The 17209-nt window shown below is 43.0% G+C and overlaps 1 protein-coding gene across 5 annotated transcripts in view; it reads left to right on the top strand.

Moving 5' to 3' along the window:
- Positions 1-17209, top strand: part of CFAP61 (cilia and flagella associated protein 61) — a 315110-nt gene that overhangs the window by 208222 nt on the left and 89679 nt on the right. For all 5 annotated transcript variants that reach the window (XM_029072415.2, XM_029072412.2, XM_029072401.2 and 2 more), the window contains exon 21: positions 804-972. In XM_029072415.2, the coding sequence (XP_028928248.1) occupies positions 804-972 (169 nt within the window). The remainder of the gene's footprint in view (positions 1-803; positions 973-17209) is intronic.

Below are 17209 nucleotides of genomic sequence, written 5' to 3'. Positions count from 1 at the left end.
AATACAACAATAAGCAAACACATTCCCTACCCACAGTAAGCTTACAGCCTGTTATTATTATTATTATTATGGGACTTGTTAGAGGGGTGGAGACAGACATCAATAAGAATAAATGAATTACGGACATGTACATTAATGCTGTGAGGGTGGGAGGGGGGTATGAACAAAGGGAGCAAGTCAGGGCGAGGCAGAAGGGATTGGGAAAAGAGGAAAGGGGAGGGCTTAGGGAAGCCCTCTTGGAGGAGATGTGCCTCCAATAAGGCTTTGAGAGGGGAGAGTAATTGTCTGTTGGATTTGAGAAGAGGAGACGTTCCAGACCAGAGGCAGGACGTGGGTGAGGAGTTTTACATTTTACATTTCTCATTTTACGGATGAGGAAACTGAGGCTCAAAGAAGTTTTGTGACTTGCCCAACCTTTTCATAGGGAACAAACTCAAGGTAAATTCCCCTGGTTGAGGCAGACTGAAAACTTGCTGCTTAATAAGCACGAGAGCGGTTGTCATTAAGAGATGGTGTGTTGTCTTCGGGGTATCGCTTTCTGGGGCAACTTCACCAACAGTTTTTTTCCCTTCCAACCCAAGATTTTCTCCTTAACAGTCGAAGGGAGCTGGGCCTATCCAGACCAGCCACTGTAGGAGTCGTTGCTTTGCTAGCCTAAAAACCTAGTACAGGGTTGTGCACACAGGCACATAGGACAATGTTCTTCCCCAAGTAGCGGCTCAGAAAATACAGTTGAATGAATATTCAAAATGGGGTAACTCACGCCCATTGATCCCACCTTCTGATTCTCTTTTTTAAACCAGGTCCCATGTCCTACAGGAGCTGATATTAGCAAACTTTTGACCAACAGAGAGACCAGCAGTAAAATGAGATATACTGGCCCAGTCCCTTCAAATCTTTTTACCCTCAATGATGACGAGGATTGCTTAAGCTTCACAAATTGGCTAAAAGACAACTTCATCGATTCAGGAGGTATTCAATCCTCATTTTATCCATTCATTCATTGTCAGTCATATTTATTGAGCGTGTACTGTGTGTAGGGTATTTTTTTTCAGCAGTGTTGTGTTTTCATCATGAGTCTCTTCTAGTCCAGTATATAATTAGTGCTTAATTAATTCTGACAAAATCTTTCATCTGTCATGCTTTTGTTTTCCAGATTCATTTACAACTTGTTGTCATTTTTGGATACCTTACATTGTGTAGGGGGAGTAAAATACTTGAAACAGTTTAATTATCTCTAATCACTGTATGACACAAATAGAATATCTTAAGAATAAAGGGTAGCTAAGGTCATTTACTGATTCAAGAATAATTTAAAAGGCAAACATGTCAACAATTGCATGAAAAACATCACCTTTTACAAAGCAGGAAAGATCAAGAAAGAAAAAGGAATAAATTATAATTTTTTTATCTTTGCAAAATCTATTCTCATCTACAGATTTTTTTTACATGAATACACATATGTAAGTTTAATACCACATTTGGCAATAAAAGCTGAAAAAACCCTGAGAAATAGGCATTTATTCATCTCAACCCAAAAGCCTTTCTGGAGAGCTACCCAGTCAATTAATCAGTCAGTCAGTGGTATTTATTGAACACATTGCTTGCATTGCACTGAATTTTGCCTTAATTCTATAAAGCCTGACACCTGATTTCTCACACTGTGCAAGAGCATAATGAGGATGTAATGGAAAGGGATCGAAGTGTAACAAAAGAGACAAAGATGTTCTCTAATGAATTTACTGTCTTTTCCCCATCTTCAGAGGAAATTGAGGGCCTAAAATTGCTCTGAATTCAACTTCAATCATTGTTTTGATTTGGGCAGGGAATATGTCTGCCAAATTTGTTATAATCTCCCAAGCACTTAGTACGGTGCTCTCCACAATGTAAACTCTGAAAAAGTATGATTGAATTTGGGGTATCATGTTTTAATTTCATCCTTGAAACCTAAAATTCTATATGCACCAAGCAAAGAAACAATGTCATTCATTCATTCAGTAGTATTTATTGAGCACTTACCATGTGCAGAGCACTGTACTAAGCACTTGGAATGTACAATTCGGCAACAGATAGAGACAATCCCTGCCCAATAACAGGCTCACCTTTCCACAATAGTTTTCTGACTCCAAGATCATGTCAGGGGTATTTGTACTCTCCTAACTGCTATGTGCAGGGTTCTGTACACAGTAATCAATCAATCAATTAATTGTATTTATTGAGTATTTCCTATGTGCAGAGCATTGTACTGAGCTCTAGGGAGAGTACACTATAACTGAGTTGGTAGACACGCTCCCTGCCCACAACGAGCTTATAGTTTAGAAGGGAAAACAGACATTGATATAAATGAATAAATTATAGATATGTACATAAGTGCTGCGGGACTGAGGGAGGGATGAATAAAGGGAGCAAATCCAAATCCAAGGGTGACACAGAAGAGGTGCGAAAAGAGGAAATGAGGGCTTAGTCAGGGAAGGTCTCTTGGAGGAGATGTACTGTCAATAAGGTTTTGAGGTGGGGAGGTGGGGTGTCTGTCAGATACGAAGTGGGGACATTCCAGGCCAGAGGGAGGTCACAGGTGAGGGGTGGGCAGCGAGATAGACGAGTCCGAGGTACAGTGAGTAGGTTGGCATCGGAGGAGTGAGTGCAGGCTGGGTTGTAGTTGGAGAAAAGAGCTGAAAAGAAAGAGGGGGTGAGTTGTGCAAGTATGGACGTGGTAGTCAGAGGACGTGGGTTCTAATCCCAGCTCCGCCACTTGTCTGCTGTGTGGCCTTCGGCAAATCACTTAACTTTTCTGTGCCTCAGATACCCCATCTATACAACACTTATGTCCATTTATTCATTTATTTCTATTAATGTCTGTCTCTCCACCTCTAGATTGCAAAGTCATTATGGACAGGGAATGTGTCTGTTTATTGTTGTATTGTACTCTCCCACGCGCTTAGTACAGTGCTCTGCACAGAGCAAACACTCAGTAAATACGATTGGTTGATGGAAACAAAAACATTCCTGTTTCATTTAACCCAGAGAGGGAGAGAGGAGGGGAATACAACAAGTTTAGGAGTTTGCTGTGTATTCCTAGGCCCCTCCTGATTTTCGAATGGGAGACTAAGAAGGAACAAATAAGAAACCAAGAACATATACAATTCCATTACTGTGTTGTATCAACGTTCCACACTTCCTTGGAGTACAAAGGAAGCTTCGAAGAAGAAGGTGATCAATCAAACATTCAGTCGTACTTATTGAGCACTTACTGTTTGTAGAACACCATAGTAAGTGCTTGGAAGAGTAATAATAATAATAATGTTGGTATTTGTTAAGCGCTTACTATGTGCAGAGCACTGTTCTAAGCGCTGGGGTAGATACAGGGTCATCAGGTTGCCCCACGTGAGGCTCACAGTCTTAACCCCCATTTTACAGATGAGGTAACTGAGGCAATATAATGAATAAATTATACAATATAATACAATATAAGAGTTGGTAGACACGTTCCCTGTCTTGTATTATATTGTATATCATATTGTAGAGTAGTAGCGTGACTCAGTGGCAAGAGCCCGGGCTTGGGAGTCAGAGGTCATGGGTTCGAATCCCGGCTCCGCCACCTGTCAGCTGTGTGACTGTGGGCAAGTCACTTCACTTCTCTTTGCCTCAGTTACCATTTATTGATTGATTGATTGTAAGTCTTCCTAAAATGCAAAAGTTAAGGATGTTAGCTATTATGATAGATGCCAAAGAAGATACCATATGGTAAGCTGGACTGTATGCTCACTATGGTATCAATCAATAAATGGTATTTATTGAGTACTCACTCTGTATACAGCCCCAAACTAAGTGCTTGGGAGAGTGCGGTATAACAGAGTTGGTAGACAGGTTCCCTGCCCACCAACTAGCTTACAGTCTGGAGGGAGGAACTTACCTTTGCTTAACCATAATTTTCAGGGTTTTTCTTTTCATTTTATGGTATGTTAAGCACTTATTATGTGTCAAACACCGTTCTGAGCGCTACGTTAGGGACAAGTTAATTAGGTTAGACACAGCCCCGATACGGCATGGGGCTCACAGTCTAATTAAGAGGGCAAACAGGTATTTAATCCCCATTTCACAGTTGAGGAAAATGAGGCACAGAGAAGTTAAGCGACTAGCCCAAGGTCAACCCAGCAAGCAGTTAGCAGAGCCGGAATTAGAATCCAGATCGTCTGACCTCCGGGCCGTGCTTTTTCTACTGAGCCATGCTGCTTCCCATTTACAACAATGAAACCGATATAGATAGTGTTTTCTTTACCAGGAGCTTTGGTTGTAAATGTTCTGAGGGCAGGAATTGTGTCTTTTACTCTTTGGAATGCTTCCCAAGAGCCTATACTTCCAATTACTCTACAGCCCTCAGGCACTTGGTCAGTCCTGTTAATCAATCAGTAGTATTTATTGAGGCTTCAACCACCACCCCCAAGGGGATGATTCCCAAATCTACATCCCTAGCTCTTCTCTCACTCCCTCTCTGCAAGCTCATATTTCCTCCTGACTTCAAGACATCTCTACTCGGATGTTCTCCCAACACCACAAACGAAACATGTCCAAAATAAAACTCCTTATTTTCCCACCTACACCCTGTCCTCCCCTGACTTTCCCATCACTGTAGAGATCCCCATCATTCTATGCTAGAATCATCTCTTTCATTCAACCCACGTATCTGATCTGACAATAAATCCTATCGCTTCAACCTTCACATCATCTCTGAAATCTGCCTTTTCCTCTCCATTCAAACTGCCTTCATGTTAATCCAAACATTATCTTATCCCGCCTCGATTACTCTTTCAACATCCTTGCTGACTTCAGTCTGTCCCCAGTCCAGTCCATCCTTCACTCTCCTGCCCATATCATTTTCTGACAAAAACATTCAGGTCATGTTTCCCCACTCCTCAAGAAATTCAGTGGTTGTCCAACCACCTCCACATCAAAGAGAAACTCGTCACCATTGGTTTTTTTTCATCCTGGCGAGTTCTGTAGCCTATGTGCACTCCTGGGGTACTTCTATTTTTAACTCCCTCCACTGTGAGCCCCATGTGGGACATGGACCGTATCCAAATTGATGAATTTGTATCTGCCCCAGTGCTTAGTACAGTGCCTGGCACATAGTACGCACTTAACAAATGACAGAGAAGAAAGCCCTTCCTCTTCCCTCCCAACCCACGATTTCAGTGTGAATCACTGAGAAAAGGGAGACTCCCTCTTTGTCCTACTTTTCCGGTTCCCTGTCTCCTATTTTCCTAGAGTGGCCAATGAGGGCACTACAGAATACAGACATCCCTTTTCCAAACCCCACCTCCCCTCCACACAAAGTACGGGACATCCCTTGGCTAACCCTCAACTCCTTCTTATTTAGACATATAGGACAGGGACCGCGTCTGACCCAATTATCCTGGATCAATCCCTGCTCTTCAGTAAGTGCCTGGCACAGTACAAACGCTTAACAAGTACCCTCAATGTATTTTATTTAAATGCTTTTTCACTGCAGATAATATTTAAAACTGTTTAGAGCTCCCAGTCACTCCAGAAATAATAATGCTAGTAACAATAATGGCAATAAAAATGATAATTCTCCAATCAGTGGAATTTATTGAGCATTTACTGTGTGCAGAGTACTGCACTAACCACTTGAAAAAGTACAAAAGAGTTGGTAGATGCGATCCCTGTCCACAAGGAGCTTACAGTCTCCAGGGAGTGATAGACGTTAAAATAAATTTGGTATGGGGAAATAATGAAGAGAAATAGTAATGTTGAGTCACCAGTGATAATAACATTGAAATACCAGTGGCCTAGTGCATAGATCCCTGCTCTAAGAGTCAGAAGGACTTGGATTCCAATCTTGGCTCTGCCACTTGTCTGCTGTGTGACCCTGGGCAAGTCATTTCACTTCTCTGTGCCTCAGTGACCTCATCTGTAAAATGGGGATCAAGACTGTGAGCCTCATGTGGGAAGGGGACCGTATCCAACCCGGTTTGCTTGTGTCCATACTAGCGCTTAGTACAGTGACTGGCACTTAGTAAGTGCTTAACAAATGCCACAATTATCATTATTAAAGGCCATTATTGTTATTATTAAGTGCCACTGGGTCTTTTCCGATTCATAGCAACTCCATGGATATACTTTCTCCAGAGCCTCCTGTCCTCTGCCATAATCCGCAACCTTTCTAATGGTTTTTCCATTATCACTGTTATGGTCTCTATCCATCTAGCTGCGGATCCGCCTCTTCCATGCATTGGTGTCTTCTCCAGAGAATTAGTCGTCCTCGTGATGTATTCAAAATATGCTAATCTAAGTCGAGTCATTTGGCCTTCCAAAGACCACTTTAGTTTAATTTGCTCCAAAATCCTTTTATTTGATTTTCAGGCAGTCCAAGGTATTCGCAAAAGCCTTCTACAACGCTACATTTCAAAAGAATCAATGTTCTTTTTATCCTATTTATTCACTGTCCAACTTTCAGATCCATACATTGTCACTGGAAACACAAGAGAGTTGACAATATGTATTTTTGTGGCAATTGTTACATCAGCACGTTTCATGATTTTTTTTCAGGTTCTCCATAACAAGTCTTCCTACCATTCATCTTCAGGGTATTTCTTGGCAACTAGTTCCTTTATTATTGATTATCGATCACAGGAGAGAAAAATTATCGACTATTTCAATCCCCTCTCTGTCCACTACAAATGTGTTAAAACTTCCAATTGTCATGATCTTTAGGCCCATCTTTTTGCTCTGTTCCTCAGCTTTTAATAATGAAGCCCTTCAGATCATCCTCACTTTCTGCTAGTAGGGTTGTATCATCTGCATAACGAAGGTTGTTTATATGCCTTCTTCCAATCTTTACTCCCTGTTCTTCATCCAATCTAGCCTCTCTCATTAGGTATTCGGTATAAAGGATGAACAGATAAGGCGATAAAATACATTCTTGTTTTACATTCTTAGTGATGGGAAACCAGTCTGTTTCTCCATATTCCATTCTTATTGTAGCTTCCTATGGCATTTGTCGTGATCTACGCAGTCAAAGGCCTTAGTACAATCCATAAAGTACATGCCGACTTCCTTTTGATGTTCTCTTGTCCTTTCAATTATCCAACAGACATCAGCAATAATATCTCGCGTCCCTCGTCCTTTCCGGAACCCCGCTTGAACATCGGGCAGTTTGCGTTCCATATAGGTCTCCATTCGATGCCGTGTAATTTTTAGCAGCACCTTGCTGGCATAGGAGATCAGTGTGGCTCAGTGGAAAGAGCCTGGGCTTCGGAGTCAGAGGTCATGGGTTCGACTCCTGGCTCTGCCTCTTGTCAGCTGTGTGACTGTGGGCATGTCACTTCACTTCTCTGTGCCTCAGTTCCCTCATCTGTAAAATGGGGATTAACTGTGAGCCTCATGTGGGACAATCTGATTACCCTGTATCTCCCCCAGCGCTTAGAACAGTGCTCTGCGCATAGTAAGCACTTAACAAATACCAACATTATTATCAAGGAAACTGTACGATAATTCTCGCATTTAGTTGTATTCCCTTTCTTCAGTATTGAAACATAAACTGACCTCTTCCAATCAAATGGCCACTGAGCGGTTAACCATACCTGTTGACATAATTTGCTAAGGACTTTAACCGATTCCTCTTCAGCTGCCTGAAACACCTCAATAGGAAGCCTATCAAAACCAGGTGCCTAATTTTTGGCAAAGCAATGTAAAGCTGATCTAACTTCACTTTCCATAATGAGTGGCTCTAATTCAAAAGGAGCTTCTTCACATACTTCTTGTATATTACAATCTTTCTGGTATAGTTCCTGTATGTATTCGTTCCATCTCTGTTTGATTCATCTGGTATTATTTATTGTCAGTCCATCTTTACTTTAGACAAAGCCTATCCGAGGACGAAATGTTCCCTTAATTTCCTTAATCTTCTGAAATAGTGATCTTGTCCTCCCACATTTGTTATTGACTTCCATTTCTTTACATACACTGTTATAATATTACTGTTTTTGTCCTTCCTGGCAGAGCGTTGGAATTCTCGGCTCAGTTCTTTAATCAGGTTCTTTTGTCCTCTGATTTTGTCTTCTGGCTATTTCCAGAGTTACATTTGACATCATTTTGCCTTTTTCTTCTTCCTGACCTTTTGCAATACTGTGTCGCTTTCTTCCTTGAAGACACTTTTACTCTCCATCCACATTTTCTCTGGTTCCTTGTCTGTGATATTAAGCACCTCAAATCTATTTTTTTACCTCATACTTTTAATACAGGGGGACTATTTATCAGGTCATATTTGGGCAGTTGTAAGGCATGATTGATCTTTCTAAGTTTTAGCCTAAGTTCACAGCTAAACGGCTCACGATCTGTTCCACAATCAGCTCCAGGCCATGATTTTGCTGCCAAAATAGAACTCCTCCATCTCTTTCTACAAATAATATAGCCTATTTGATTTCTATATAGTCCATCTGGTGAAGTCTATGTGTACAGTTGTCATTTAAGTTGGATAAAGAAGGTGTTGGCAATAAAAAGGTCATTTGATTCACAAATCAGTAAGTCAGTCCCCGGCTTGATTCAGATTTCCGAGGCCATATTTTCCTACAACCTTCATTTCTATTCCATTACCAACTTTTGCATTCCAATCCCCAGTGATAATCAACACATCTTGCTTGCAGCTTTTATCCATCTCTCTCTGCACTTCATCATAAAACCTATCTATTTCTTCTTGCTCTGCATCTTTTGTTGGGAAGTACACTTGAAGTATTGAATGGTTTTCCTCTGAATCTAATAGATATCAATCGGTCATTGACAGCATTATATTCGATAACTGTCTTAGCAATTTTCTTTGTCACAATTGCCGCTACGCCATTTCTTCTTTTTTCAGCATGGGCTGAGCAGTAGATTTTGTGCTCGTTCGATTGGAAATGCCCAATACCAGTCCATTTCAGTTCACTTATTCCTAGGATGTCGATGTTCAATCGGTCCATTTCATTCTTGACTGTTTCCGACTTTCCCTGGTTCATACTTTGCACATTCCATGTTCCAATAATAAGGGTATCTTTACAGCTTCAGATACTCATTTCTCGTATGGCAACATCAGCGACCGGAGGTCCCGAAGGCTTTATTCCGGCCACGTCATAAACACCCACGATACCCTGAGACATCGTCTGCACTTCCCCAATAGCTTGTTGAGTGCCTTCCGACCTGAGGGGCTCACCTTCCAGCACTATACCTGTAGTCATTCTGGTATGTGTAGCCATAGAGTTTCCTTGGTAAAAATACGGAAGTGGTTTACCGTTGCCTCCTTCCGCGCAGTGAAAACTTGAGTCTCTGTCATTGTCTTTGATCAACATTTTGATCATTCGATCAACCGCCTTTAACTCTTTCCCATGCCGCTGCTGCCCAGCACTGGTGAATCAACTTTGTCTGACGCTTCTGCGTCAGACAAACGGAATGACCTTTCCAAAGCAGCGTGGCTCAGTGGAAAGAGCCCGGGCTTGGGAGTCAGAGGTCATGGGTTCGAAACCCGGCTCTGCCACTTGTCAGCTGTGTGACTGTAGGCAAGTCACTTAACTTCTCTGTGCCTCGGTTCCCTTATCTGTAAAATGGGGATTAAGATTGTGAGCCTCAGGTGGGACAACCGGATTACCCTGTATCTCGCCCAGCGCTTAGAACAGTATTCGGCACATAGTAAGTGCTTAACAAATACCAACATCATTATTATGGGTAACCCTAGCAAGACTATCTCTCAATGGCATAGCTCGAAGCTTCACTGGTGTATGCAAACTCTCTTGACATAGTAAGGCGTTGATTCATAGGAGAGAATACAATTGTACTTGTTCAAAAAAGGAAGTACCGTGACCTGAACAAAAGTATAAAAAGAAACGTGTCTCCTTCTGTACCCTTCTGCCCATCTTCTAGACTGTGAGCCCGTTGTTGGGTAGGGATTGTCTCTATTTGTTGCCGAATTGTACTTTTCAATCACTTAGAACAATGCTGTGCACACAGTCAATCGCTCAATAAATACAATTGAATGAATAAAGGTGGACTTGAGTCTCCCTCTCCTCAGTGGCTCACACTGACACTGTAGGTTGAGAGGGAAGAGGAAGGGCTTTTTTTATGGTATTTGTTGGGCATTTACTATATGCCAGGAACTGTACTAAGCAATGGGGGAGATACAAGCTAATCAGGTTGAACACAGTCACTATCTGTGAGAGATAGTCTTGCTAGGGTTACCCATAATAATAATGTTGGTATTTGTTAAGCACTTACTATGTGCCGAGCACTGTTTCCACTATTTCCAAGGCTATTTCCACTAGGCCACACTGCTTATCTTTTATCTGGAATGGGTACAGAACCAAACTGTGAGCCCCAGGTGAGAGATAGAGATAGTCTTGCTCTGTCACAGTTTGGTTCTGTACCCATTCCAGATAAAAGATAAGCCAACTGAAAACTAGACAGTTATGGAATAGTCTACACTCTACGTTTTCCCCTTTCATCCCTAGATTATTTGGGCACATTCCCAGGCACTTCTCCCAAAATTATTTCCGGATCTCATTCCTGGACTTTTGTTTCAGACGTTGCTGCCACTGCTAGGGTGAGGTTAGGTTGCTGGAGAGATCCAGGTGTGAAGTACAGTTTCTAGAAGCTCCATTGTGGTAAAACCATACTGAGAGCCTGGCACTATTTAGTCCAGGGGAGAATGACAGAGAAAGATCTGAGGAAGCAGTGTGGCCTAGTGGAAATAGACTTGGCCTGGCAGTCAGAGGTCCTAGGTTCTAATCCCTGCTCTGCCACTTGTCTGCTGTGTGACTTTGGGCAAGTCACTTAACTTCTCAATGCCTCAGTTACCTCATCTGTAAAATGGGGATGAAGACTGTGAGCCCCACATGGGACAACCTGATAACCTTGCATCTATCTCAGTGCTTAGAGCAGTGCTTGGCACATAGTAAGCACTTAACAAATACCATCATCATCATCACCACCTGGGGCAAGTCATGTAACTTCTCTGTGCCTCTATTCCTCAGCTGTAAAATAGGGATTCAATACCTTTTTCCCTTCTACTTAAACTGTGAGCCCCAGGTGGGACCGTGATTGTGTCCAACCTGAATAACATGTTTCTATTCCAACAGTTAGAACAGTGCTTGACACATAGTGAACACTTAACAAATACCACAATAGATGAAGACCCAGATATAATCAATTATTGAGCACTTACCATGTGTAGCGCCCTGTACTAAGCACTTGGACATGATCTCTGTCCACAAGGAGCTTACAGACTACAAGTGGGAGACAGACATTTAAATAAATTATGGATATGTATCTACGTGTTGTGGGGCTCAGGTGCTTAAAGGAGACAGATCCAAGTGCATCATAGGCTAGGTAGAAGGGAGAGGAGCAGGAGAAATGAGGGCTTAGTCAGGGAAGGCCTCTTGGAGGAGATGTGCTTTTAAAAAGGCTTTAAACCTAGGGAGAGTGATCGTAGGTCAGATATGAATGTGGAGGAAGTTGCAGGCCAGGGGAGGATTTGGGAAAGGGTTGGCGGGGAGATCGAGTTTCAGTAGGTAGGTTGGCATCGAATTAGCAAAGTGTGTGGGCTGGTTTGTAGTAAAAAATCAGTGCGATAACATAGGAGGGGGAGAGCAGATTGAGTGCTTAAAAGCCAATAGTAAGGAGTTTCTGTTTGATGGTGAAGTGGATTGGTAACCACTGGAGATTGTTGCGGAGGGGGAAAACATGGACTGGTGCCACTTTCATATACATGTATCGTCTGCTGTTTGGGCAGCTGCCATTTTGTCAGGGACAGCACCCACTGTTCACAAGGACGGTCACCGGGGATCCACTTCCTGGTCTTAAGGAAGCCCGAGACTCCTGAAATCGGAGCTACTTTGTCTTTGATTAGAGCTTGCCAGGGATGCCCATCTGCTCGTCTCATTTCCCAGCTGCCAGCAGCTCTGAGGGACTTCAGATTGAGCTTCTGCGTGTCCTTCTCTTCTTGCCTCCCCAAGTGTAATTGCTGTCTCTCTATGTCATATCTCATCTATGCTATTTTCTTGCCTAGGTTGCTCTCTAAAATAATTATGGTATTCGTTAAGTGCTTACTGTGTGCCAGGCACTGTAGTAAGTGCTGGGGTGGATACAAGCTAATCGGGTTGGACACGGTCCCTGTCCCACCTGGGGTTCGCGGTCTCGATCCCCATTTTACAGATGAGGTAACGGAGGAACAGGGAAGTGAAGTGATTTGCCCAAGGTCACACAGCAGACATGTGGCGGAGCCAGAATTTGAACACATGACTCATAACTCCCAGGCCCATGCGCTATCCACTACTCCAAACATCCTGTGCAAAGCCCCAGAACCCCATGATCCAGGTTTGCCTTCCCATTCCTCTGGAACACCCATACGCTCTGCCTCCACCAACATCTTTCTCTTTGACATTTATTTTTTGTTCCAGAACCATGAAAGAAGGTAGAGGGAGGAAGGCTAGATTAGCCGTCAGGACATCTGTTGCCGAATTGTACTTTCCAAGCGCTTAGCACAGTGCTCTGCACACAGTAAGTGCTCGATAAATGTGATTGAATGAATGAGAGATTGTAAGCCCGTCAAAGGGCAGGGACTGTATCTGTTACCGATTTGTACATTCTAAGCGCTTAGTACAGTGCTCTGCACATAGTAAGCGCTCAATAAATACTATTGAATGAACGAATGAAGTCCGGGGCCCCCAAGGACCCCCTGATGGTAGAGCACTGTATCGTATTGCTACTATATACTATGTACCACAGGTCTCCCTCTAGACTGTAAGCTAGTGGCAGGGAACGTGTCCGTTCTATTGTTATAGTCGACTCTCCCGAGCACTTAGTACAGTGCTCTGCACACAGTAAGTGCTCAGTTGACTTACTGACTGACTGGCAAGACACCAGCAGAATGGCAGACTTCATTTTGCAGAGTTCAGAATCTAGGACAAGCCTGCAGAGGATGTGGGTCAACCTGGGGATTTGTGGGACGAGGCTAAGTTTGCACAGACTCCCTCAAATTCCTCAAATTACTGCGTCGCACTCTCCCATCGTCAGTTGGTTACTCCTTAAGTTGGTCCATATTTTGGGAGGTTTGTTAGAGACAAATTAAGAAATGCATCTGACCATTTTCTTGCCTCCACTCTCCGCACAAGAAAATTGTCCTCAGAACAATCCCAACTGTGAATCTGTGTCCACCGAAGGGTCTTTACAGTGGTGATTGTAATATCCATCCCACTGAAACTGTACAAGGAAAGACATTTCTTTAGGGCCCATTGAATGCGATACACTCTACCAAAGGCTTAGGAGTTTCAGAAGAAAAATCTGTTAGGTCTAGTGGAAAGACCATGAGGCTGGAAGTCTGAAGCCCGAGTGTCAATCCTGGTTCTGCCGCTTGCCTGTTGTGTGACCTTGAGCAAGTCACTTAATTTCTCTGGGCCTCAATTTCCTCATCTGTAAATGGGGATTCATTCATTCCTTCATTCATTCAATTGTATTTATTGAGCACTTACTGTGTGCAGAGCACTGTACTAAGCAAAACCTGTTCTTGCTCCTCCTTAGTCTGGACCCCCATGTCGGATGGGGACTATGTCCAACCTGATTATCTTCTATTTACTCCAATGCTTAGTCCAGTGCTTGGCACATAGTAAGTGCATAATAACACTTAGAGAAGCAGAAATGGCAGAATGGATAGAACATGGGCCTGGGAGTCAGAGGGTCGTGGGTTCTAATTCCAGCTCCACCACTTATCTGCTGTGTTACCTTGGGCAAATCACTTTACTTCTCTGTGCCTCGGTTACCTCATCTGTAAAATGGGGGTTGAGACTGCGCACCTCACATAAGACAGGGACTCTATCCAACCTGATTTGCTTGTAGCTACCCCAGTGCTTAATACAGTGCCTTGCACATAGTAAGCGCTTAACAGAAACCATAAAAAACCCCCCAGAACAGTGTACTAAGAGCTTGGGTGGAGTTGGAGCTAGACTGGAATGATAAAAAGCTCACAATACAATAGAGTTGGTAGATGTGATCCATGCCCACAAAGTGCTCACAGTCTGCACATGTTAAAATGAATTATGGAAAGGGAAAATGAGAAGGTATAAGGATATGTACATAGGTTCTGTGGGGCTGGAGTGAGTATCAAAGTGCTTAAGGGATAGATAGACTAGTATTTAGTCAGTGCAGAGGGGAGGGGAAATGAGGGCTTAGGCAGGGAAGGCCTCTTGGAGGAGATGTGATTTTAGGAGAGTTCTGAAGGTGGGCAGAGTGGCGCAATGTTGGATATGAAGGGGGGAAAGAGTTCCAGGCCCGAGGGAGGAAGTGGCTAAGGGTTGGTGATGGGATAGAGGAAATCAAGGTTCAGAGATAAGGTTGACATTAGAGGAACCGAGTGTGAAGATTAAATAGAGAAGCAACATGGCTTAGTGGATGGAGCCTGGTCCTGGGAGTCAGAAGCTCCTAGGTTCTAATCCCAGCTACGTCGCTTGTCTGCTGTGTGACCTTGGGCAAGTCACTTAATTTCTCTGTGCCTCAGTTACTTCAACTGTAAAATGGGGATGAAGACTGTGAGCCCATGTGGAACAGGGACCGTGTCCAGCCCGATCACCTTGTATCTACACCAGCGCTTAGAACAGTGCTTGCATAGTAAGCACTTAACAAGTATTATAGTTATTACTATTATTATGACATAGTAGGAGATGGACAAAGCCAAATAGGAGAGAGAGAGCTGATTGAGTGCTTTAAAGCCAATTGTCAGGAGTTTCTGTTTGATGCAGAGGAGAATGGGCAACCACTGGAGGTTTTTGAGAAGTAGGGAGCTAAACTAATTAACTTAAGCAACTGTTTGTTGAGATTAGCCCAAGTTAGAGCATAAAATACCATGCAGAATTATACCCAGCAATGAGTTCACATTGAAAATTTACTCATAAAATATAGCAGTCTAATCCCTTGGAACATTTTATGGTTCTAATTGAAACTAATTGAAATTCATCTGCTCTCCCTGCCGTACTTTTCATGAAAATGAAACAAATAGGATGGAAGTAAGGTAAAGAATAGGGCTGCTTTAATGGCCTGAAATGCAACAATTATTTTCATCTTTGGCTAAGTACAGTTGACTGCCTTATTCAAAGCACGTTGGAGGGAAAGTATAACATTAAAATTCCAGTGCATGAATCACCCGGCAAAACCATTGTGACTGTATCTAATGAGTTCTTCGCTTTTCATTTCACGAAGTAAAAGGCAACAGATCATGCTCAGGTTATAGGAATCTCATGTTTCTACATTAAAGAAATCACAAAAGAGAATGGGCCACAGTCTCCCCGGGGCCAGAGCCGCTCCCTGTTGGTGACTTATATTGGCCCATTAAGTCTTTTGGGCCCAGGGGACTTTTCAGCACTGGCCCCAAGTGAAGCCGGTTGATCCATTAAATGGTCCCTTTGCAGCCTCTATTATCACTCTCATCCCTAAGCACCTGAATCACTCTCAGGGACTTAGATTCAAGCCCTACATCTTCAGCGCCCCGCCCAGCCACGGATATCAGAAAAATAATCTAAAGGACTTTATGAGGGAAGTCTTCCTTTTCCTGTTTCAAGCTCATTGATAACGCTACACATTCCTCACCGAGTGGCTAATTGAGCGCTTCTGGGAATTTGTTATAAAGAATGTCCAAGGTCCCTATTTGAAAAGCGATCGTCAGTTTGTAGCCTAACATATGGGCAGAAGGAACCCATAGAAATCTGTGTCGTGACCTGTGTCAGAGGTGAGATGCTAATGGATGCGCTGAGACATGCACAGCTATTCCAGATGGTAGCGATACTAAGAATTTCAGGACATCGCTGAAGAATCTATGTGGCCCCATAACCATTACTGCTGAAGAGGGGAATTGCCTTCATCTTCATAGTGGAGGAGGAGAAAAGCCAGTAGATAGAACCGTAACACTTGAGAGGTCTTCTTAAAGCATCTTCCACATCTAAGACGGGGCCCAGGTTGTTACGCTCAATCAATCAATCAGTGATATTTATTTAGCGCTTGCCATGTGCAGAGCACTCTACTTAGAATTTAGGGGAATACAATACTGTAGGTAGACCTGATCCCTGCCCTCAAGAAGCTTAGTCTAATGGATAAATCTCTCCAAACAGCAGGCGGGGGATGTATTTTCACCATCACATATGGAGGAAAGCTGGGTTATGTTGTGGAACTTCTCCGGTTCAGACTATGTTTTTTATAGTCATGCTGAAGAATGCCACAAGGAATGGGGAAATAGCCTTAGAATATACCTAGATTCCACTTCTGGTTGTCTGGGAAACTCTTCTACCATTACTGGCTATGAGCATCATAGTTTTCAGACAGTCAAATCAGGATGTGCTCTGAAACAAATACACATGCACAAGAAGATATGTGGGTGATTATTAACCGCTTTGCATAATCAACACAGTAATCTATGCTGTTGATAAGACTGGGGAAGGGTGAGTTACATACAGCGTTGCCTAGTGGAAAGAGCGTGGGCCTGGGAGTCAGAGGACCTGGGTTCTAATGTTGGCTCTGCCAATTGCTGTGTGATCTCACTTAATTTCTTTCTTTCTCTCTCTCTGTTTTTTAATGGTATTTTTTAAGCACTTACAGGGCCAGGCACTGTACTAAGCGCTGGGGTGGATCCAAGCAAATCAGGTCGGACACAGTCCCTGTCCCACGTGGGGCTCATGGTCTAAATTCCCCTTTTACAGATGAGGTAACTGAGGCATAGAGAAGTAAAGTGACTTGCCCAAGGTCTAGAAGCAGAGAAGTGGTGGAGTCAGGATTAGAACCCAGGTCCACCCAGACCCGTGTTCTATCCACAAGGCCACACTGATTCTATAGGTGCCAGTTCTAGTTCTGAGGGAGATTCTCACAAGATAATCAGATCAGAACCAGTTCTTATCCCACAGGTGACTCACGATCTAAGTGAGACAGAGAACAGGTATTGAATTCTCATTTTACAGATGAGGAAACTGAGGCAAAGAGAAGTTAAGTTACTTGGCCAAGATCACATACCAGGCAAGTTTCAGAGTTAAGATTAGAACCCAGGTCTCTGACTACTAGTCCCGTGCTCTTTCTCCTAAGCCAGCTGCTTCTCAAGGATTTAAGTATTTTAAGAATGTGGCGGTCAGATTAGGTAATCTAGGGATCTACTTTTGGTAGATCAAATAAATCAAAAGGTAAGTGAAATGTC

The sequence above is a fragment of the Ornithorhynchus anatinus genome, chromosome 1 (genome assembly GCF_004115215.2).
Source record: "Ornithorhynchus anatinus isolate Pmale09 chromosome 1, mOrnAna1.pri.v4, whole genome shotgun sequence".
NCBI classification, from domain to species: Eukaryota; Metazoa; Chordata; class Mammalia; order Monotremata; family Ornithorhynchidae; genus Ornithorhynchus; species Ornithorhynchus anatinus.
Note: the sequence above shows the minus strand (reverse complement) of the source record. Positions and strands in the feature narration are given on the sequence as shown.